The sequence below is a fragment of the Thamnophis elegans genome, chromosome 2 (genome assembly GCF_009769535.1).
Source record: "Thamnophis elegans isolate rThaEle1 chromosome 2, rThaEle1.pri, whole genome shotgun sequence".
Lineage (NCBI taxonomy): Eukaryota > Metazoa > Chordata > Lepidosauria > Squamata > Colubridae > Thamnophis > Thamnophis elegans.
Genome location: NC_045542.1, coordinates 40064591 through 40089804, shown reverse-complemented (window position 1 = coordinate 40089804; position 25214 = coordinate 40064591). Strand labels below are relative to the sequence as shown.

Sequence of the window (25214 nt, the reverse complement as noted above, 5' to 3'; positions counted from 1 at the left end):
AATGTTCAAATATTGCAGTACAGATCAGTATGCACCGTTTTAAGCAGACAGGAGATTGCAGAAATGGCAGGGAAAGATCAGTTTCCATATATTTTAATTAAAAAAACATTAAGATATTTGCAGAAAGCCTTTAGAAAGTGACTTAGTCACTTCATGGTGTTAAATCTTTCCAATTTGGTGTCTGGAAGAGGGATTTCACACTACATCAGGTTATTGGTTTATTCAAACCAATTGCCTCTTCCAAAGAAAAGCTGTAATACTCAAGATTGAAGCAGGGTTCTTCTGTTAAAAACTTACATCACGTATCTGCCTGATTTAGACCTTGCTTGAAAACCAATTTGCTTTTCTTCCCCTGTACATGCACTCCCTATGGCTTTCTCTGTCCATTCCCTTGAGATGATACCTCCCCATAATTTTGAAACTAGCTTAGTCCTTGTCCAAAGTGCACATTTTATCATGGACTTTTTTTCTTCTCAAGCGACTCATAGGAGTCTAACCCAAAATGTTCAATATTTAACAGTGGAGACTCTACTGAATTATGCATGTTTTACTTATTCACCCAATGCAGTTTAAATCAAATATTGCAATGCATATGGAATATGCAGTTGCAATATGGAATAGAAACATTTGCAACAGATTATCTGGGACAACAACAATGGAGTGGGAGTGGACAGAGATTCATATGGTTCCAATCCTACAGCTGTTGAGGAAGTCATTAAAAACATGGCTGTGTTCCCAGCCCTGGGATTAGTGTGGATGTCAAGTCTGTTAGTTTTTGCAGATTTGGTGTGTTTGGGTGTTTTTCTCTTCCAGACACATATGTGTGCTTTAATTGTTTGGTTTTCTGTTTCTTTGTCTCTACTGTAACCTCCCCTAGGAACTTGTGGAAGTTGTGTGGTCTCCAAATGGGATAAATAAATAAACAGGCTCAAGTGGCTAGTTTAAAAATCTGCTAGGAAAAATATCAGCGTTCATGAAACATCATTTCTGGAAAGTTCACTACAACTCACTGGAAATCAGTGTTAGAGAGTCTATCAGGTGCTTCACCTCTTGCCACATTACTTCAAAAGTGATCATTTATGAGCTTATTTGCCTATCTCAATCTAATAAAGAAATTAAGTCACCAAAAACCATAGTTTTGAGCAAGATATTAATGAAGATTCTCAGTCATCTAAGTAGAGTTGTCTAGAAATTGAGTCATGTTAACTGGGTATCAGGTTCCGAAGGGTTAATGAAAGTAGCCAAACACAGAGACGGTTTGAAAATGCAGTTTATCTTCTTCCTCCAACACGAACTGACCAACAAAGCATTAAGGCAATGAATACAATGTCCGAGCTGACTCCCGGGGCTCCTCAGCACCTTTTATAGTTACTTCGTATTTAGGCTAAACCTCACCCCTGCGTGCGCACACACCCATCACCTTGTGACCCAGAGTGAAAACCACCCGGAAATCAATCATGGATTGTTCTCAGACAGTTATCAGTTCTGGAATGTTCTCAGTGGAAACCTCATGGCAGTTAGTCATGAAGAGTTATGTAGAATTCTCAGCTGGACTGCTGTGGAGGAGGGAAATATCCATCTGGTAAACATGAGTCTTGGCAGCTGGCCCAGTCCCCCTGCCCCCCGAATGGCAGCTCCGGGCCTTTGGGCTCGCCAGAGCTGACATGTGGCCCCTCTTACCATGGAGATAGCATCTGGAGAGGTAAACATTACAGTCAGTTAGGAACCGAAGGATCCCTTCCCCCAGTTTTATGGGATGTCTGTGGTGGAACTACTAGGTGGGGTGCCCTACAGTCCTTACTATGAACCCATGATGCCTCCGACAGGGGATAACATTTCCATAAAACAAGGTATTGTAACCACCCTTTGTGCCACCTGGTATCTAGTTTATCTTGCACTATATAGTGCTGTTCCCCATCTACAGTAACCGGGGCTGGCAGCGGTACCAGGTCTCCTCTGATATCAGATGCCTGAATTGATCAGAGCAGGCTGCAGTGGAAGACTGGGTGTGTTTTCCCCAATAGAGGGGAGCCTTAGCTGCACTGTGACAGGGTTAATAACTTGCATGATTGGGAAAGGCCCAATGAATTTGGGCCTGAGTTTCTTACATGGCAACAGCAGCCTGAGATATTTAGTGGAGAGGTATACCCTCTGGCCCACATGGAAAGGTCCTTGCGCCTTCTGCCTTTTGTTGGCATTCTTTTTATATGTGACAACACATCCCTCACCACTTTCCAAACTTTTTGCATCCAGGCTATCCACTCCTGTGAGGTCATGTCATCTGGGAGCAGTTGATGATACTCTGAAATTGGGATGAACTCCCCCCCCCCCAGTAGCCACATGAAATGGGGTAAACCCCATACTTTTGAGCACTGCATTTTTATATGCAACTTCTGCAAAGGGAAGGAGTTCAGCCCAATCGGTCTGTTGGTTCTGGATGTAACACCTTAAGTAGTGTTCCAGCATTGCGTTTGCCCTCTCCGTGGCACCATTGGTCATGGGGTGGAAGGCTGTACTAAGTCGCTTTGAAGATTCCACCATCGCCACAAATCTGTGCCAGAACCAGGCAGTGAATTGCATTCCCCTGTCTGAAATTATCCTTTTGGGGAAGCCATGGAGTCTATAGACATGGGCAATAAACAGTTTGGCCAGCTTCCTAGCAGAGGGAAGGCCAGTATACGCTACAAAATGAGCCTGCTTGGAAAACAGGTCTATTATCATCGAAATGACCTTGTTCTCTTGGCTGTTTGGTAAAGCCACGATGAAGTCCATGGCTATTTGTTCCCATGGGCAAATCAGATCTGCCACCTGCTGTAAAAGACCAGGAGGCTGGCAAGGCCGGGCTTTTATGGTACTGCAAACAACACAATTCCTTACATAATCCTCTATGTCCCTCTTCATGTGGGGCCACCAGAACTGGTGATTTACTAAATGCAATGTCTTGAGGAACCCAAAATGTACAACCGAGCAAACGTCATGGCACCGCCACAGCACGGCCACCTATACCACATTTGGTACATATAACTTCGACCCCTTCCTGGAAAAACCCTCTTGCTATGTTAATATTTGGATTGGATTTGGATTTTATTCAATTTGTAGGCCGCCCTATTCCCCGAAGGGACTCAGGGCGGCTGAACAAAGCCAAGGGAGGGGAAATTACAAAAGTAAGACAAAGACAAACAATTTAAAAGCACAACAGACACAGCAAATTCGAGTAGGGGGGGAACTCAACCCCAAGCTTGCTGGGACAGGCAGGTCTTCACGGCCGTCCGGAAGGCCTGAAGGGTGGAGAGGGTCTGAATCTCCACGGGGAGCTCGTTCCAAAGGGCCGGGGCAGCCACAGAGAAGGCCATCCTCCGAGTAGTCGCCAGCCGACATTGGCTGGCGGATGGAATACGGAGGAGGCCTAATCTGTGGGATCGAATGGGTCTGTGGGAGGTAATCGGCAGAAGGCGGTCTCTCAAGTACCCAGATCCAATACCATGTAGGGCTTTATAAGTAATAACTAGCACCCTGAAGCATATTCGGAGACCAATCGGTAGCCAGTGCAGCTCGCGGAGGATAGGTGTAATGTAGTTGTACCGGGGTGCACCCACAATCGCTCGCGCGGCTGCATTCTGGACCAGCTGGAGTCTCCGAACACTCTTCAAGAGCTGCCCCATGTAGAATAAAGTTTGATTTTCCTGAAACCATTGGTCCATTGGGAGTGCTGCTTGGATTGCTTTGGGGAGGTCCTTCATCTGGGCATACAGGTTTGGTGCCGGTGGGGCCTGTTGAGTGGCTAACACCCTAGGTTGTGAGGTCAGAATGATAGCCTGCACTAAATCATCCCTTTTATTGTCATATTGTGGTTTGCGGGAGAGGGCATCAGCCAAGAAGTTCTTGCCATCCAGTAGATATTTTAATTGAAAGTTGAATCGCCAAAAATATAAGGCCCAACATGTTTTGGCAACAATCTTTGCAGGGTCTGGAGGGCCTCCAAATTCTTGTGGTCCATCCAGACCTTGAAGGGTATCCCTCCCCCTTCTGCTAAATGCCGCCATGTCAACAGGGCCCACTGGACCTTGAATGCCTCCTTCTCCCAAATGGGCCAGTTGCGTTCGGTCCCTGTCAACTTCTTTGAGATGTAGGCATACGGCTGTAGGGCTCCTTCATTGTTCTTTTGTAAGTGGACTGTGGCCACCGCCGCATCACTGGTGTCTGCCTGGATCACAAATGGTTTAGTGGGATCTGGATGTTTCAGTACTGGCTCTTTTGCAAACAAGGACTTCAGATGCACAAACGCTTGCTGACACACTGTGGTCCACACAACTGGTCTTCCCGGTTGAGGGTTTGTCATGAGACTTTTAATACATAAGAGGTTGGTTAGTGGAAGGGCCACTTGGGCAAAGGATGGGATGAACTGATGATAGAAATTGGCAAACCTTAAAAAACTCTGCAACTGCTTGCAGGTTTTAGGAGCCTGCCAGTCCAACACCACCTTTACCTTCATGGGGTCCACCTCCACCCCTTTAGCTGAAATACGGAACCCAAAGTAATCCAGTTGCATCCTGTGGAACTCACATTTAGACAATTTGATGTATAAATGTGCTTCCAGAAGCTTTTTAAGCACTTGATGTACAAGAGTTACATGTTCCTCCATGGTCTTGGTATATATAAGGATATCATCTAAATAGATGAATACCACTTGATACAGATACTCATGCTAATTACCCATGTCTTGTGGTTCATTATTAATAATTTTCAAGGAAACTCTGTGTTTGTTTGTTTCCCACATTTATTATTTTGATAAATAACTCAAGATGGTGAACATACCTAATACTCCTTCCTCCTATTTCCCCTAAAATAACAATCTTGTGAAAGTAATTGGACTTATTGAGAGTGACTGGCCAGCTGACTTTCATGGCTAAGGTATCACTAATATCTTGGTTTCTAGGCCACTTTGAAAGATCATGCTGTTTTTAACAACCAAAACCAGGGTGTCAAACTTGTGGTGTCACAGTGGGGTCACCTGATGTATCCAGATTTTTCCTCCTTTGCTAAACTGGGTGGGGGTGAAGGTTCCTTACTTTATTGCTACATCCACTGTCAAGCATTCATTGCTACACTGATTTTCTACTGACAAAAACACTGAGGAAATCAAGGTAGGTATTTTAGCAACATTATGAATTTTGACTCCACTCCTATTTTATAGAATAATGACCATTAAATCAGGATTTTAGTGCATCATTTATATCAGTATAATTACACAAATCAGGTGAATTATTTAACAGATGTTCAGATTCCACAATAACCCTCCTCAAAGTTTCATTAAATCATGAGTTTCATGAATTTCATGAATGAAACTCCAGCAGGAAGTTAAATTTAAAAAACCACAGTTTACTACTTGAGCTGCATTATAAAACCATCTATCTGTTCATAATCTTCCACCAATGTTTCAAGGCATTAGGTGGTCATAGTGTTGAGGTTAATAATATATGGTAGAGTTTCAAAAGTAAAACTCAGTACTAGTGAAGCAGTGGTGGGATTCAAATAATTTAACAATAGTTTCTCTTCCCTAATGACTGCTTGATGGGCATGGCTGGGTGGGCATGGGCAACTCAATGTCACTCACATTGAGGGGTGCCTTGCCTGGCCTCTCTTAGCCCCTCCTCTCCTAGTCAGTCATCCCCTCGTCTTGCATGTTATGGTGAGAGAGGAAGCATTTTTAAAGTCATTTTTCCTTTGATACTAGCCAATAACAATGAGATTTTCAGAAGCCCTGATGTACATTTCCAAGTATTGTTTATGTTACGTACAGACGTACATCACATAGATTTGCATGCTACTGCTGATTGGTTCGCCAAGTGGCAAGAAATTTAAACTGCTATCATTGGCCAGCTGGTCTGGCGGAGCTCAATAAATAAGAGAGCTCCAGCAGCCTGCCAGCAGTTCGTATTGCAACACCTAGGGAAATAAAAGGTGCTGAAAGTTATTAAGCCTGGAGTCTTTTCTTCCCACGCTGATTTAACATTGGCAAAGATGATGGGATCACACACATTGCCTGCACCAGAAATCTTCGACCCACACTCCGAGGACTGGCACACCTACATGGGAAGGCACAAAGATTGTAGGAGGTTCCAGCCTAGGAGTCCAGAAAGACGGCAGGCCTGACCACACTGGCCGAGGCCATAGGAACAACTGAACTGTGCAGGTCCAGTAGGAACTCTAAATGCCCTGCCTACTTGCGGGATTATGTGAGTTACGTCGACCATGGATTGGACAATGCTCAGTCTAGGAGGGGAGGGGTGTTACGTACAGAAGTACATTGCACAGATTTGCATGCTACTGCTGATTGGTTCGCCAAGCAGCAGGAAATTTAAACTGCTGTCATTGGCTGGCTGGTCTGCCAGAGCTCAATAAATAGGGAGCTCCAGCAGCCTGCCAGCAGATTGTATTGCAGCAACTAGGGAAATAAAAGGTGCTGAAAGTTTCTTATTCTGGAGAATTTTCTTCCCGCGCTGATCTAATGGTTTATCTCTCTTGGTAATACTGAATGGAGAGATTTATAAAGAATAACAGACTTGGAAGGGACCTGCTCAAGCATGAGACTCTATAGTATTATGGACAATTTTTTTCTTAAAAACCTCCAGTGATGGCATACCCACAACTTCTGAAGGCATCCAAGTCCTCTGATTAATTGTTCTCACTGTCAGGAAATTTTTTCTTATTTCTAGGTTGGATCTGTCTGATAAGTTTCCATCTCACAGATCCGTCTCACAGTCACTTCCAGTTCAGCAAAGCACAACCTATTCTATACCTGTGCATTTGGATTTTTTCTTGCCTAAGTGTAAAATCTTACTATACTCTCCATTAAATTGCACTTTTGGTGAGAAATTATGTTCTACAGTGGCATTCATAATGATTTTTGCAAAACGCACTAAAGCTTGAAGAATACATCTCTGCTTATAATGTTTTTTTTTGTAGTTTGTAGTTTTATTAAACATTTATAGGCCGCCCTTTTCCCTGAGGGGACTCAGGGCGGCTTACAATAATAGGGGAGGGGAGTGCAGGACAAAACACAAAAAGAAAATGTGAGTAAAAATAATTAGCAGTAAAAACACAACATTCATTCAACATTCGGGAGGGGCGAGAGTAAAGTCTTATCCCCAGGCCTGACGGGATAGCCAGATCTTGAGGGCTGTGCGGAAGGCCTGGACGGTGGTGAGGGTGCGGATCTCCACGGGGAGATTGTTCCATAGCGTCGGAGCTGCAACTGAGAAGGCTCTCCTCCGCGTAGTCGCCAGTCGGCACTGACTGGCGGATGGAATTCGGAGGAGGCCTACTCTATGCGATCTGATGGGACGGAGGGAGGTAATCGGCAGAAGGCGGTCTCTCAAATAGCCAGATCCACTACCATGGAGCGCTTTATGAATGGTAAGTAGGACCTTGAAGTGCACCCGGAGTTCAACAGGTAGCCAGCGCAGCTCACGGAGGATCGGTGTTATGTGGGCGAACCGTGGTGCGCCCACAATCACTCGCGCGGCTGCATTCTGGACTAGCTGAAGTCGCCGGATGCTCTTCAAGGGCAGCCCCATGTAGAGCACATTGCAGTATTCCAGCCTAGAGATCACAAGGGCTCGAGTGACTGTTGTGAGGGCCTCCCGGTTCAGGTAGGGCCGCAAATGGCGCACCAGGCGAACCTGGGCAAATGCCCCCCTGGTCACAGCTGACAAGTGATGGTCGAAACTCAGCTGTGGGTCCAGGAGGACTCCCAAGTTGCGGACCCTGTCTGAGGGGTATAAATTTTGACCCCCCAGCCTGAGTGATGGAACGTCGGCCAAATTGTTGGGAGGAAAACACAACAGCCACTCGGTCTTGTCCGGGTTGAGTACCAGTTTGTTAGCTCTCATCCAGTCTTTAACAGCCTCAAGACCCCGGTTCATCACGTCCACCGCTTCATTGAGTTGGCACGGGGCGGACAGATACAACTGTGTATCGTCCGCGTATTGATGGTATTTTATCCCATGCCTCCGAATGATCTCACCCAGCGGTTTCATGTATATGTTAAATAGCAGGGGGGATAAGACCGAACCCTGCGGCACCCCATAAGTTAGGGGCCTCGGGGATGATCTCTGCCCCCCCACCGACACCGACTGCGACCTGTCCGAGAGGTAGGAGGAGAACCACTGCAAAACAGTACTGCCCACCCCCACCTCCCACAGTCGTCGCAGAAGGATACCATGGTCGATGGTATCGAAAGCCGCTGAGAGGTCAAGGAGAACCAGGATGGACGCGTGGCCTCCATCTCTGGCTCTCCAGAGATCATCGGTCAATGCGACCAAAGCGGTTTCTGTGCTGTAACCGGTCCTGAAGCTGGACTGGAAGGGGTCAAGATAGTTAGCTTCCTCCAAGGTATGCTGAAGCTGGAAGGCCACCACCTTCTCAACAACCTTCCCCACGAAGGGGAGGTTGGAGACTGGACGGTAGTTATTAAGAACGGCTGGATCCAAGGACAGTTTCTTCAGGAGGGGTCTCACCACCACCGCCTTAAGCACGGTGGGGAAGTGCCCCTCCCGAAGAGAGGCGGTAACAACCGCCTGGATCCAGCCTCGTGTCACCTCACTGCTGTTGGCAACCAGCCAGGAGGGACACGGGTCCAGTATACAGGTGGAGGCACTCACAGCTCGCATAGCCTTGTCCACATCCCCGGAGGCAACATCCTGAAACTCAACCCAGAGATGGTCTGCCAAGTCATTCCCTTGTGTCTCGGCTGGATCTGCGGGAGTGGAGTCCAGGTCCGACCGAAACCGAGCAACTTTGTCCGCCAAGAACTGAACATACTCCTCAGCCCTACCCTGTAAGGGGTCCCCCGTCTCCCTCCTATTTAGGAGGGAGCGGGTTATCCTAAACAGGGCGGCTGGGCGGGACTCGGCGGACGCTACCAAGGTGGCAATGTGTGTTCTTTTAGCTGTTCTTAATGCCCGGATGTATTCCTTGGTGCATGCTGTCAAAAGTGCCCGGTTCGGTTCGGACCTATCGGATCTCCAGTGGTGCTCTAGGCGTCTCCTCCGGCGCTTTATCTCCCGGAGCTCCTCGGTGAACCAAGGAGGCCTCCAGGAGCCGCTGACCCGGAGGGGCCATAGTGGCGCAATCCGGTCCAGAGACTCTGACGCTGCCGAGTGCCAGGCAGCAGCCAGAGTCTCCGCCGAACTGTGGGCGAGAGTATCAGGAATAACCCCAAGCTCCGTCTGGAACCTTACAGGGTCCATAAGTCACCTGGGGCGGAACCACCTGGTCGGTTCCTCCTCCCTACGGTGGGGGTTTGGCCTCCGGAAGTCTAGCCTCAGTAGGCAGTGGTCTGACCATGACAGGGGTATGATCTCATTACCCCTCAGACCAAGATCATAACTCCACTGCTCCGAGAGGAATACGAGGTCGAGTGTGTGACCCGCTGAGTGGGTTGGGCCTCGAATTACCTGGGTCAAGCCCATGGCTGTCATGGAAGCCATGAACTCCTGCGCTCCATCAGAGCGTTCACCGAGCGAAGGCAAATCGAAGTCCCCCAGAACCATAAGCCTAGGGAACTCAACTGCTAGCTCGGCTACTGACTCGAGGAGCGAGGGGAGGGCTGCTGCAACGCAGTTGGGAGGCAGGTACGTTAGCAGCAGACCCACTTGACCCTTGAGGTCCAGCTTCACCAGTAGGGTCTCACACCCGACAAGCTCCGGAGCAGGGATCCTACGAGGATGATAAAGATTATTCTTTTTGAACATTAAAGCATATAGTCAAGCAAATATTTCCAATCCATTATAAATGAAAACACATTTGAAAGGCATTTTCAAAGCAGTTAGTTAATAGATGTCTTACCATTTTTCTCTTCTCTTTTAATTAAATCATTCTGCTTTAATTTTTTTTCCTTGGACCTTATTGCAATATTCCGAAATTTTCACAGATCCTTCCCAAAGAACCACTTCTAATTTAACTGGAATACATTGTTTTCATTCTCATTTTTTCTGGTTACAGAACTTCCCTTCTCCTTCACTCATCATTTCTCCCTTTAACGATGTCTCTATGCACTTGCAAGAAAAGGAAGCATTTGATTTTGGAGATACTTTCTCCCTCCCCTAAACAAAGGACTGGGAAGTTCAAGCGAGGTATGCACTGCAGCCTCGGCCACCTCGCCAGCAGCTCTGGGGCAGAATGGGTGGGACCAGCCAGTGGTGTGATTAGCTGGTTCTCAGAACTGCACAAAATAGTAAGAACTAGTTTGCTCGAACTGGTCAGAACCGGGTGAAGTTCACGTCTGTAGCGAAGTTTAGATCAGAGTTCATGTAGATGCAAAATGCAACTAAATGACTCAAGTTGTTTTAGCAAGACTCCATCAATTGAAGAGCTCTTAAATATCTCAGTCCTTTATAATTCTTCAACCAAGGCTTCCCATACTCTGGTGGGCAGTCTCACCAGATTGACTCAAGATTGACTCAGCCTTCCATTCTTCTGAAGTCAGTAAGGTGGGGACCCAGACTGTTGGGCACAATATACTGACTCAGTAAACCACTTAGAGTGGCCTATAAAGCACTGTGAAGCAGTATATAAGTCTAAGTGCTATTGCTATTCTCTTCTTGCCATCTCTCATAGAAATTTACTTTTAAGCAACACCAACTTGGCCTGAACTTTTACAGAAAAAAAAGGGAAGAGATCAAATGCAAGAATGAAATGAATCAGATGGCTTAGATAGCCCAATTGTCCTTAATGGTGCTATCATATATGTACTAACCTTTAACATCTGTCCATCTTTATCTGACTAACAAAACACTGAACTTACTTTTCTGATCAACCCACCTGCTAAGGTTCTTTATTATTTTTTAAAATGACTTTGGAGTTCTACAGCACAAGCTATTCTAAAAACAAAGTAGAAATGACAATGATTGATCTATTTCTTATACTCCAACCACAAACAAACATATAGAGAAAATAAATAGCCTGGTACTGTAATAGTGGATCATATCAGGAAGCAATAAAATATCTTGTGGTAGGGATTTCATGATTAAAAGGATATTTTTGCTTATACCAATTCATGGCTATAAAAGCAGCATCCAGTATTATCTCTTTAATATCTCCATACATTTCCAGGTGTTTTTTCCCCATGGTCATGTTGGCCACAGGGCTTTCTCCTGAGGAGAGTAGCCAAGAAAGCAGCAGCATTTTCTTCTGTTACAGCTGTTCTAGCCCCCGTAATTTGCCCTAAATATGTGTGGTGTAAGAATCCTATTTAATTTTGTCCATTTCAAGAACATTTTTTGAAGTGTCTGAGATGTAACAAAGAATCAGATGTGACAAAGAATGGAGTGGGTTGCTCTGGGGCAAACCGGTTGTAGTGGTGGCAGGAGGCTCTGCCCACCCATCTGGACACTTCTGCGCATGTGCAGAAGCGTCATGTGTGAGCGCGTGCGTGAGCGCGGCCAAACTGGTAGTACAATAATTGGCAACCCACCACTGCAAAGAATGTATGTAAAATGCTGGCTTTTCACACCAAATCAGTAAATGAGAACTCAGCCTGAGAAAGACAAGAAGATCTAGCATAACACAAGAAGACACAGGCTATATCCACTGTGAGAATGTAGCTGTTACCTAGAGAAAATATTTAATTTAGGATGACATGTTTCACAGAGTGTTTTTCTGTTTCTAGTCACTATTTCTATTGGTAAATTAACGTCCAGAAGTTTAGGAAATTTTATAATGCAATAATAAATGGCAGTGTGCAACTAAAGGCCATGAGATACCTAAACCTACAAAAATTAATGTGGTGTAATGATTACAGCTTTGGAATAAAATTTAAGGGCCATGTTTTATTCAAACCCACAGATACAAGAGTTCACTGGAAGTTCATTGGATGACTTTTGGCTCCAGTGTGGAGAAGTAAACAATGCAGTTAAGACTCACAATGTCTCCTTAAAGCAGACAATACATTACAGCACAGGGTAAGAGTTGATGAATTAAGGCTTGACTGTCATTGATTAGGAAACATACCATTTACATTTCAAAGGTAACAAGAGAAAAGAAGGAACCACTCAAAGAAATTAAGGATTGAAAAAAAATGAAGGCAGAGGGAATGGGTTGAGAAAAAGGAAACCAATAACATTGTGGTTTGATGGACTTCATTGTCAGCTCCCATACCAGAAAGTACCTGTCAACTCTGAATCTAATCTGGCTGAAGCCATTTTTTTCTTTTTCCTTTGCCACTTCATAGTTGCCAAACATTCTGGGGGGAGGGAGAGAATAAATGGGATGTTTCACAGACATAACAAAGAGCTTTCCCATGGGGACCAAGGTCATCCCCACAAGTGCCATTTGAATGAAAAGAGGAGTGACTAAGGAGCCCGCCAACTACTTTAATTTTAAGTCTTGATATACTCATTGTGTCAATCCTAAAGGAAATGGGGGGAAACAGAATCACATAACTGAAAAGCAGTGGTTTTACTGTTGTATTTTGGCAATATGATGTGGAGTTGCACTCAGGACTGCAAAATAAGGGGTCTGGAGGTTGCATGATTCCCATAGGCTTCCCACAACTAGCTTAATGCATTTTAATAAATTGCAATGGGTGCTATTTAATATGCTTCTTCTCTTCTCTTACCCTTCCCCTCACTACTGTAAAAAAAAATATTGTCAGTAAAGCGAATGAGCAAATAAAAGCACTTATTGACCCCCATGTGCAATTTTCCTCTATTTTTTCAATTTTCATCAAGAAAGAAACCCTACATTTATGCTTATCTAACTATGTGATTGTGACATCTGGGGAGAGAAATATTTACTCTTTTAATTATGCTATAACCACAGGAAACTTTTAGAGTTGGTTTTCACCAAGCTGTGCCGATATGATGTATCCAATAGACATGTTCTTTGAAGACCCTTCCTACCTCAAAGTTCTGATTTCTTTGCATGTGTTACTTGACAGTACCATTATGAAATAAAGACTCACATAGATTTAAATAAGGAGTTTTAATGCGTGCATTGGATAGAAGAGAGAATCTTAGAAACCACAATAAGAACCTCCAGTCCTTTTTTATAAGTCATAGTTGCATATGTGAAGTTAAGTCGAATAATTATATTTAATACATTGTTCATTATGTGAAGTTAAGACTTTAGGTTCTAATATGTATCACTTTATACTTACATAATTTTATCATTGGATTTCCCCTAGTTTAAATATATTGGAAACATGGATTAATTTTCAACACTTTCCATTTTAATTATAATCATTGACCAGAATTAGTGGTTACGTCATAAGAGCTCCTCTTTGTCTCAGCCTCAAATTAATTGTTTGATTTCATTTACCGTATATACTCGAGTATAGGCCGACCCGAATATAAGCCGAGGCAGCTAATTTTACCACAAAAAAACTGGAAAAGTTATTGACTCGAGTATAAGCCTAGGGTGGGAAATGCAGCAGCTACCGGTAAATTTCAAAAATAAAAATAGATACCAATAATGTTTTTGAATATTTATTTCAAAGAAAAACAGTAAACTAGCGGTGTATTCAATGAAATACTTCACTCACCTCATGATGCTGATGTCCCGCTGTGATGATGATGTCCCGTGCAGCCGCGGGAGCGATGTCCCGCCTCCTATGACACACGGCACAGTGATTCCTATCATTGGATCACTGTACCAGAGGAGGTGGGACATCGCTATGTGGCTGCTTGCCATAACAAGGAGGAGGTGGGACATCGTTGCAGAGCGGCAGGAGGGGGAGGAAGGGGAATCGTAAGACAGCCCTGCATTACATTAGAACGTGAGGAGGGGGGATGGTGCGGTGCGCGCTGCGCGGCAAACTGACACAGAGGGAGGGGAAACTCACAGGGGCACTGGGCCATTCACGAGTGTCACCCAGCGGCATGGCCCCGCCCCTTTTTCTCCTGCATTTCGGGCAAATTTTTCACTGACTCGAGTATAAGCCGAGGCGGCTTTTTTCAGCCCAAAAAGTGGGCTGAAAAACTAGGCTTATACTCGAGTATATACAGTAAATCCTGGTAGGTATTGAAATTGGTTATTGGTTAAGGTACCCTTAATGTTTAATTCATTAAATATTAACATTATTAGCTAGCAATATCTTAAAAATACCCAGTACGTTCCATGATGGTTATTTCCAGCCACAGTCAACAATAAAACAACCAAATAATATTCCCATATTTCAATTTAGGGAAGAGACAGCAAAGAATTGATAACCATGGCAGACTTCTGTTGATCTGTTATTTCTCCAGACTAGACAATGCTGAAAGTAATTATTTTCACATAAACTCTGCATGTGAGCCTCCTTCTCAGAAATCCACAGCAATTAAAAAAAGAACACAAGCAATTAATCATTCAAAAACTGGTTCTGAGTAAAGCTGTAGTAAATCCCAATAGTATCTTAATGTTATTTAATCTTTACATAACAGCTGTTTCTCATGTGATGTTTAATAATACTTTACAAAACAGTTCACTATCGCAACTACTTCAGACTTAATTCTGGAACCAGATGCAGTAGAAAGATGAAGAGGCTTGTGCCTGTGCAAAGTTGGGTTTTTTGGGAGGAGAGTATAGCAAATGGTTATCGTAATTGTTAAGGGTGTTTTTTTTCCCACCCTTAGGAGGTGAGAAAAGGAGAAAAAAGATTGGAAAAATGTGTACTTCATATAAGAAAATAATTTGATTGGCTTTGAGCTTCCTTCATTTTCAGTAGGGTTTGAGAAGTGTTATTTCTTTTCTGGCTCAGGCTCTGACATATATTAATCCCAAAATCATTTCTGATGAAGAAAATAAAGTTTATTTTCTTCTATTTTTCAGTATTGCTGAGATGAAGAAGGGGCATCCCTCCGCTCAAAAAATTCATTTTTTCCCTCTGCCCTGTTGATATTTCTGTGTTCAGTTTTTCACCGTTGTACGTTTAAAAATGTAGGATAAAGGAGAGAAAGATGCTTAGATATTTAGAATGCAGCAATTTATTTGTCATATAAAATTTGGGTATAATGTATATATCATATTTATCAGAATTAAGGCATTTATATATTTTAATCTGAAAAATATATCATCTGTACCCATTTAGGAAAATATGTATATATGTATGTATGTATGTATGTATATGTATATGTATATGTATATGTATATGTATATGTATATGTATATGTATATGTATGTGTATGTATATGCATATGCATATGCATATGCATATGCATATGCATATGCATATGTATATGTATATGTATACTATAATTTACACCCACAATAAAAGGTGAAATTTATATTCCTGAAACTTGAAACAATGCAGAAAAAGTCATTTTCTTCTTGGTTGAAATTTTCCTCAACGGTAAATTCTCTAGATATGGCTAGTATAAGGGTTAGTCACAATGCATTTTCCTTAAAGACTTTCATTCTAAGCAGCAGATTATAATTATATGGAGAATATTCGCTCTTCTGGGTCAAGGAATTGGTGCTTATGTCAGTATTGTTCTTTATGTCAGTATTCTTCTAAAAATGTGTTGATGACTTAGAGATCACCCTCCTGAAGTTTCTTCCAATCAAAAGTTGTATTCGGAGCCAAATCAAAATAATCTCGCTCTTGCTCTTTGCAAAGCTCTAGGAAAACCTACATAAAGCAGACAATGTTTAATAGGTTAGTCAATGATGGTTGAATGGTATAAGAGATAACATTTGCCTAATACTTATCTTTCCTAGGAAAAGATTACAGTTGCCTTTTTAAAAGAAGGATCTTTTGGATGAAGAATCCTTGAGGAATTTCTGATTGGTCATTGATTGTACTCTGTCCAAGTAGTGTCTTTGCTATATTGTACCCTTCCTGTTTTTTATGGAAGCACTGCCATCCCTTCTTTGCTTTTTTGGGGAAAAGCGAGACCGTCTTCTGCCACATACCTCCCTTAGACCAATAAGATCACACAGGATGGGCCTTCTCCGGGTGCCTTCAGCGGGACAATGCCAGCTGGCGACACCTAGGAGTAGGGCTTTCTCTGTTGCCGCTCCTGCCCTATGGAATGAGCTGCCCCCAGAGATCTGGGCCCTACCTACTCTCATGGCCTTCTGCAAAGCTATTAAAATCTGGCTTTTCCAGCAGGCCTGGGGCCATTGACCTCTTGATTGAGGTCCGGCCCCTCTCTGATTGGGTGTATGTTGTGCTTTTCTTAACTTTGTTGTGTCTCATTGTTTTAATTCTTTTTTTAATAATTTTTCATTTCTGCCCAATCCCGGAGTCCTTCGGGATTGGGCAGCCTAGAAATTCAATAAATGAAATGAAATGAAAAGGCAAGATGATCTTTTGAGTGGAAGTGTTCAACTCCACTGCATTTCATGCCTCAGATATCAAAATGTAGTTGATTTATTTCATTTTGTATTGGGTTGAGCTTTGCCAAATTTATGCCTCTCATGTTCTATGTTCCAACTATTATTTCTGTCTTTTTGACACCAGCAACTAGATGAAATGTAGCTGCATCATCAACATTGTTAGTGCTCTGAAATATTTTCAGCTCTTTCTCAGTACCATCCAACCACAAGAGCACGGAGGCAACAAATATTGCAGGTCCCGTCTCCTAACGAGATACGTCTGGAGGGACCTAGAAGAACATCATCCCTCCGAAAAGTAGTCTGGCCCCCACTCTGACACTCTTCCAGAAGGCACTGAAGACTTGGTTCTGCTAGCAGGCCTGGGGAACCCAGAATGGGATGGAGGTCATTAAATGGCTGGTGTCAGAGGTGGGTTGCTGCCGGTTTGGCCCAGATTGGCCGAACTGGTAGTAGCGGTGGGGGAGGCTCCGCCCACCTGCCCGGATGCTTCTGCGCATGTAAAGAAGGTTCTCTGCATGAGCAGAAACATCGCACACTCATGGCAGTGCACCCAAATCAATAGTAAAAAAAAATTGGCAACCAACCTCTGGAATGTATGTTGTTAGCAAGGTGGAAGGATTGGGGGGGGGGGGTTGTTATTATTTTATTATTTATTTTTATTTCTTTTATATTGTGTTTTTATCTCCTGTTAATCTCCTTGAGTCACCATGAATGAGTGGATGGCAATATAATTTTAAATAAATAAATAAACCAAGGGGCCTGTCATCCAGCATTATACCATCAGTCGGTTTATCTCATCTATCTACATGGTTTTCTTGATAAAATACTTGAGTGATTTCCCATTGCCTTCTCCCAAGCAGTATAATTATCTGCTTCCAAACATCTTCCTAGTTCACTATGGCCAGATATAGGAGTCTGCTTTGAAATGACCTTCATGCCTTGAGCGACTCTATGGAGAATATAGGGGCACTATGGGGTGACCCTACAGAGAACATATATTCTTCCTGTCCATTGCAAGTGTTCTTCACTTGGACCCCTCCCAGGAGCACTCTTCTGCCATGGTAAGGCTGCACTATCTGGGGTGGGGGTAGGGGGAGAATCACCATAAATTCTATCAGATAAGTATATCATATAAAGAGATTACCTGTTCCAAAGTGTTCAAAGAAAAGCTGTACTCCTCAAGATTGAACAGTTGTTTCACTATGTAAAGAGGGGAAAGTAGGCTTGGTTAGGCTTTGCATGGAACATTTTTGCTTGTCTTCTGTGCATAGCATATTCATTCCCTATTCAATACCCATATAGCCACAATAGTCACTAGTAACGACAATCAGGCTAAGGATTAGGGCTGTGCATACTTTGAAATTAATTCGGAAGTCTGCTTTAGACCTCAACTATGAACACCCAACTCTGTGCTACTCATTAAAGCAGCCTGGCTTCTTAAGTCTGAAAATATGTTGTGTCTGATAAAACATTAATCAACATTAATGAGTTGATTCTTTAAAGCAGCAGCATCCTTTTTTCAGAATTGTCCAGCACACTGAAAATAATGGGTTGTTTTAAAGCATTGCAGGGAACTGCTATTCCTTGTAAGGCTCAGTATGGTTGGGTTGGTGTAGCATTACTTTGCAATGTTTCATTTCTCTGTCTATTCATTTGTCTTAAACATAATCATAACATAAGCATAATCAAGAAATCTATTATGAAGGTAAGTTCCAAATAAAATGAACTGTAAGAGTATATGATTCCCCTCAGAGTAAAGGGTATTCCCCAAAATGAACTGCATAGTAGAGACCACATCATAGGCAAAATAGCCTAAGATGTCAACAGGGAATGATAAAACATCATGTCAATAAGGAGTGAAGCTGGGAGTTTATAGCTGGGTTTACCGCAGCAATAAGGACAGAACACCCATATAGAGAGATTCAGTTTCCTAAAAGTTCCAGTTTCAGATCTCTAAAAGGTGACCCTTCTATTAATGGCAATCTGCACTGTTTATTCATCTCCCTGATTTTTGAAAACATGCTGAAGGGCTGAATTTCTGAAATAAGCTCTGCCATGCAGATCTACTGCTATCATCTCTTTGGGCTAAAACCAGAAATTTCCAGATTTATTCTTCCTGACTAAAATTACCACACAGGACGGAGGGAGCCTTGGGTTATAATGGAAACTTGCACCTGGTTTTCTTAATCCTACAGAGGCTCTAAGCTGAAAAAATTGAAAGGCACTGCAGTAAACAAAATATTTCAGCTGACATCTGAGTATTAGCCATACACATTTTACTCAGTTTGCTGTTGTCCTCAAGAAAGCCACACATAGTTCAACATTTGTACTTTTTCTGGCACATGGACTCTGAGTCATTCATTTCTCTCAGAGTTACTTTGGAAATCCAAAGAGGTTTCCATTGAGTAAACCTTACAAGAAGATGGGAGGTTTCATAGGTAAAGAGAAACTTTGATCATGAATGGTGAATTTAGATCTGCAGTTTTGGGCTGCTTCTTAAGTACTTACAAGTTTTTCTCAAGTTACAACCATTTGTTTAGTGGCCATTTGAAGTTGCAATGGCATTGGGAAAAAAAGGTGACTTATGAATGTTTTTCACACTTCTGACCATTGCAGCATTCCCATAGTCACATGATGAAAATTCAGAAAATTGACAACTGACATGTATTTATGATGATTGCAAATAAAGAAATACATTCAAATTTACACTTTGATAGATGTCCAGAGATTCTAAAGATTTTTTAAAAAATAAATCTGAGAAAACACATTATGTTTCCTTCAGTGTTCATGCAACATAAGGAGCAGATAATGCCATCTAATTTGAAGTTTATGTTTTCACATTTCATAATACTTACAGACATACCTTTTTCTAACATGGAAAAAGCTTTAGAGAGAGGCAGTGCATTTTCCATTGGAATCTTGTAGACCAACAAAGTGGATATCCTAAAAATAGGTGAAACCATAAATATCCAAAAGAGAGGAGAAATAATAATAACAACATCTCCATCTTGAGTCAGTCCATTCAAATTGATGCTCCTTTGCAAAATTATTGGTGGTTCCCCCATGGGATTGAGGCTATTAAAAAGTATGTTGGCCTCAATATTATGGAATATCCTGCTCCTGGAAATCAGTCTAGTATTTTCAGTGATAACAGGGAAATATCACACTGGAGGGGGTTGATTAATTAAGACCCAATCGCACATCCCCCCACAAAAAAATCTGGCTGCTCTTTTTCTCCATCTTGAAACTACTTTGAATGTACTTTCATTTTATCCCTGATGTTTTTAATGCTTTGATGCTGTAAGATGCCAAGAGTGGCTTCAAAACAAGATAGCAGCAAATAAATTTAATAAAAAATAAAATTTAAAACTTTCTAGAAGGCAATTAAAACCAAGATACCATACAATAATAAACAATAATAAGAGCCATGGTAGCACAGTGGTTAGAATGTAGTACTGCAGGCCACTTCTGCTGATTACTGGCTGACAGCAGTTTGGCAGATCGAATCTCAACAGTCTCAAGGTTGACTCAGCCTTCCATCCTTCCGAGGTGGGTAAAATGAGGACCCAGATTGTTGGGGGCAATAGGCTGACTCTGTAAAACCGCTTAGAGAGGACTGTAAAGTACTGTGAAGTGGTATATAAGTCTAAATGCAATAATCCATACCACTGATAATTCTGACCAACAAAACTATTGGGTAGAGCAACCCAATTTGTATATATAGAAACTTTAAAAATAAAGGTGTAATTTATCCAGGGAGGAGTAACAAGGATTTTATTTATTTGTATCCCACCTTTTTATTTTAACAAATAGCTCAAGGTGATGAACATAACCAACATACCTTCCTCCACTTATTTTCCCCATAACAACAACCCTGGGTTGGGCTGAGAATGAGTGTCTGGCCGAAAGTCACCTAGCTAGCTTTCATGCCTAAGACTGGACTAGAACTCACAATCTTCCACTTTATAGCCTGAAGAAGACCAAACTGGCTCTGCACATTACATATATTTCCATCTGTGCCACAGTATGGCGATTAATTTTGAGAAGCAACTGAATCTAACAGGGAAAACATGTAGCATAACCATCTGGATCAAAGGTATGACTTTCTCCTCAGAAGCAAAATCTTCCTAATAGGAGATTAAATTTTAAAAAGTTATTTTCTTCTTCAGTTAAGCCATCTGAAAAGAACAAGAATTTCCATTTCAAACAATTTTAAGCATTCAGTCACATTGTAGATAAATGTTGCTGTTACCTTTCTTGACGAGCTGCTTGTGGAAACATTTTTAGAATCTGAGTATTCACAAGATCTCCTTGTTCTACCCCTTTTACTTTTATTTGCAGCAAATAATTTTTTCCAAATTTGCTTTTCAGGTACTGAATTGAACCCAGGCACCTGCAAAAAAATAAATAAATCACCATACAATGAATGGCATCAAATTGTTATTGGGAAGCACTATTCTAATCTGGCATGGATTAGAATGCTGAGTCCATTGAGCCTCCAATGGCATTGCAATGTTCATGTAAAGAGGAGAAAGGATTAAGTGCATGGGAGTACATGTAGCATGGTACCTTGTATTCTTCTGTAAGTACTGATAATGTTACCTAGTTTGGTAATGAAATATCTGCAAGAAAACAACAAAGCTCATAGAGCATCAAGAACCCTACAGGTCAAACCTGAACTACAAATATTCTCTTCTATCAAATCTTCTGTAATTTGAACTGTCAGTCAACAATTGCAACTATAGAGAGGCTGGGAGAGATGCCCTTAAGTCATACCATAATTGCCATTGCATTCTCACGTGCCTCAACCCATGTTATATGGGATATTTGGAATATTGCTGTATTTTGATTGTGTTTTTCTCTTATCCTTTCAATCCAATTCACATCTAAGAACTCTGTTTGGACTGATGTGGACTGAATAAGCAATAACAGTGGACTTATATACCGCTTCATAGGGCTTTCAGCCCTCTCTAAGCGGTTTACAGAGTCAGCATATTGCCCCCAACAACAATCCGGGTCCTCATTTTACCCACCTCGGAAGGATGGAAGGCTGAGTCAACCCTGAGCCGGTGAGATTTGAACCGCTGAACTGCTGATCTAGCAGTCAGCCTGCAGTGCTGCATTTAACCACTGCGCCACCTTGGCTCATCAGATTGAATAAGATTGACAGTTTGCCTTGCAAATTTACCGGAAGCTCCTAGCTAACTGATGGTTTGCTGAAAGCTGACAGGTTGGGGTTCACTCATCATACTAAAACTAGTAAGACCATTCTGAAGTCCTCCATTATTATGTGGAAATGAGAATTAAGAATGTCAAGAGAGATATTCCAGTAAATTGAATGTACTGTAGTTTAAGAAGAAGTGTAAGTTGGAAAAAATGAGGATAATAAACAGACTGAATATATATTTTACTGCTAATCACATCTGACAAAAGGATATAAAGAGACATTACCAACACATTTTTATGCAGTTATAAATCTGCAGAATGAGAACAGAATGCTTCTGTGTTAAGCAATGGCAGCTGCAAGAATTTTGGCAAGTTAAGATGCTAAGATTTCATTACAATGACATAAAGCAAATAAAAACCTGATTGGAACATGAGCATAAGTAGTCCCATGGTGAGATAGCTGGCAAATAAATTTAACAAATAAATCAACATGTGCAGGAGTTATAAGGATGGGGTCCCCATTGTGTAAATAAGGCATGAAAGGAACATGTGGAACATTTTGTTCCTCCAGATCACAGCAACATATCTGCTCTGCAAAAGCAGAGCAAAACACCTTCTCTATAATATCACTGAGGGCAAGTCATGAAAGCAGGCCAAAGAAAGAGACTCTATTGCGTGTAGGAGAGATAGCACAAAATCAGTAATTTGGTGAAGAGGGTTTCCTGTGTATATCCCTCCAGTATTAATTATCTAGATCACTTTGATCTATTTGCAAAGTTATACTGAACATAGGGTACTGGAGTATGACTCTAACTGTTAATAGTCTCATAGCCAACAAAGCTCGATACTAGAAGTTGCATTGGCATAGATCAATCATTAGGGATTCTAGTTTTCCTAGAAAAGGAAAAAGTGTCAAAAAGATTTATGATGGATAGGGAATCACTGGAAAGGTGAAGTTTAAGTCAGATATAGAGCTGATTTTTGCATTCCAGCAGGATCATCCCAGTTTGAAAGTAGATTGTTAAGATTTTTTTTATTATTATTATTTTTTATTTATTTATTTCGTCAAGCATGTATTAGATTATATATATAAGTATAAACCTGATTTTGTATACATGAAATGGATACGAATAAAAAGAAACATTAGGACAGGGACAGTAAGCGTGTTGGTGCACTTATGCATGCATTATACACCTCTTAGGAATGGGATGAGGTCGACAGTAGACAGCTTAAGGTTAAAGTTTTGGGGGGTTGGGGAAGAAACCCCAGAGTTGGGTAGTGCATTCAAAGCAGTGACCACTCTGTTGCCGAAGTCGTATTTTCTGCAATTGAGCTTGGAGCAGTTTACCTGAACTTTATATCTATTGTGTGCTCACATATTGCTATGGTTAAAGCTGAAGTAATTATTGACAGGTAAGACATTATAGCAGATAATTTTATGTACTACGCTTAGATCAGATCAAAGGTGGCATAGTTCTAAGTTGTCTAAGCCCAAAATTTCAAGTCTGGTGGCATTCTGTTGCGAGCAGAGGAGTGGATGACTCTTCTCATGAAATATCTCTGGACTCGCTCAATTGTATTAATGTCCGATATGCAGTGCGGGTTTCAGACAGATGAACTGTATTTGAGAATTGGTCTAGCAAATGTTTTGTATGCTCTGGTTAGCAGTAAATATTACCAAAGAAGAAGCTATGCAAGATTAGTTTAACAACTATTTAATGCCTTTTTGGCAATGTTATTACAGCGGGATCTGGCACTTAGGTCATTAGATATGAGTACTCGAAGGTCTTTGACAGAGTGAGGGTCGTCTACAAGGTCGTGTCCGCCCAGCTTGTATTTTGTGTTCTGATTTTTTTTGCCAATGTGTAAGACAGAGCATTTGTTGATTGAGATTTGAAGTTGCAATAGGTTGGGCAAGGAGCTGGTCCTGAAAGATTTTTCAAAGATTATGCTTAGAGGTTCAGCTATGGCAGTGAAAAGTTTTTTTAAGATGTAGGCACATAGTCCATCAGGTCCAATAGATAAAGATGGTTTTAGGCCATGTAGTGTCTTTTCAACATTATCTTTTGTAAAATCGATTTGTGTAAGATCACTGTAATTATTTGTGGTATGACTAGGAAATATTGGGCATGATCCATTGCTGTTTACAAAGACTGAGCCAAAGAATGTGTTAAAGAGATTGGCTTTAACGGCTTCATCGTTACAGTCTTTGCTGTTAGGTCCTTTTAGGGGTGGGGTGGATCTCGAGTCTTTAAGTTGGTTGTTTACCAAATTATAGAAGGCTCAGTTAGATTACCTGCACAGAAGGTTTTCGTCTTGTTTGATGTGATAATTAGTGCATTCAGTCTTCATCTGGTGGCATAAGTTAGTTACATAGCCTTTTTTGTTTTTTTCGCCAGAGATATTTTTTTTATTGGAGCTTTCTTATTGTTATGGGTAATTTGTTTTCCCTGATTTTGGGATTTATTAGTGGTATGTATAGTTTAAAGACTCGTTTGACTTCAAGCAAAAAAATGTTATAAAGATCTTTGGCAGCATTACAGCCAGTGAATAGAATGTGCCAAATAAGAGATGAGAGGTCACTGTTTATGAGATGATAGTTGGCTTTTTTAAAGTTATAATTGGGTATCCCATCATGATGATTTTTGTAAAGCTGTATATTGAGACAAAAGTCAATCGTGCTGTGGTCACTGTTGCAAAAGTGTTCTTTTATTTGTAGTCCATAAATTGAGTTTAAACTGTTTCAGAAGATGAGATCAAGGCACTTGTTGAGTCTAGTGTTGTTAGTTACTAGTTGATCTAGTCCCAGATTAATAACAACATTGTACAGGGTTGTATGTATGGGTTCAGTTGTATATTCGTTTAGCGTCCAATTAATAAGAGATAAATTTAGGTCACCAAGAAAGATAAGAGGATGTAGGCAGGAGGCAGCCCACATTAATAGTGAAGTTATGTATGATGTCATAATCAGGACTTCTGTAACATAGTAAGAAATGAAGTGTGGTATTTAAGGACAGGTCACAGATGATTGTCTCAGGAAGAGCGAGTTCATGAGTAACTTGAATATTTTTTAGATTTAGGAACTTTTTATAGAAGATAGCAACTCTATGGATTTTACGATCGGACCGGTAAGCATGGTAGCCTCTTACTGTGATAATGGAGTTAGGGAGGGATGCGTTTAGCCATGTTTCACAGACAAATATAATGTTGAATATAGTTGTATATGGTAAGAGGAGGAATTTGGGCATTTTGTTTATGATGCTTCTTGCGTTAATTAGCTTGCATTTAAGGTCAGTAGTGGTTGGAATGCAACACAGAACACAAAACAGCACCCTTAGGAATCTGGACCGGCTTTAGCACTATTATTAGCCTTATCAGAAATAGATTAAATTTGTTCACACCAGAGACCAAAAAGTTGAAATTCTATGCCAAGGTATTTGAACGGATGATACTTTACTATTATTGTTTATTTGCCACTAAAGTTTGTATTTTTCAAGTTCTTTTCTGTATCAACAAATCCCATCATTTTTGTGTTGGTGTAGTTTTGTGTATCTTGACTTCCTACAACATAAAAGCTTAAAGACCTTTTCTAAGACCAATGTCAGTCAAAGAAAAAATAGTCACATCATCAGCATGAAGAAGCACAGCTAAATTGTCCACCAAAGAGTTATGAAAGATAGAATTCTTTTTAGTTATTATATACACAATTGAGCTACCTAAATATTAAG

General features: G+C 41.5%; 1 protein-coding gene across 1 annotated transcript in view; it reads right to left on the bottom strand.

Moving 5' to 3' along the window:
• Window positions 1–15446: 15446 nt before the first annotated feature.
• Window positions 15447–25214, bottom strand: part of LOC116502524 (ATP-binding cassette sub-family A member 8-B-like) — an 86512-nt gene continuing 76744 nt past the window's right edge. Inside the window, 4 exon segments of the mRNA XM_032208405.1 lie at window positions 15447–15610; window positions 17465–17520; window positions 19184–19263; window positions 20573–20713. Coding sequence (XP_032064296.1) covers window positions 15512–15610; window positions 17465–17520; window positions 19184–19263; window positions 20573–20713 — 376 coding nt within the window. The 3' untranslated portion in view covers window positions 15447–15511.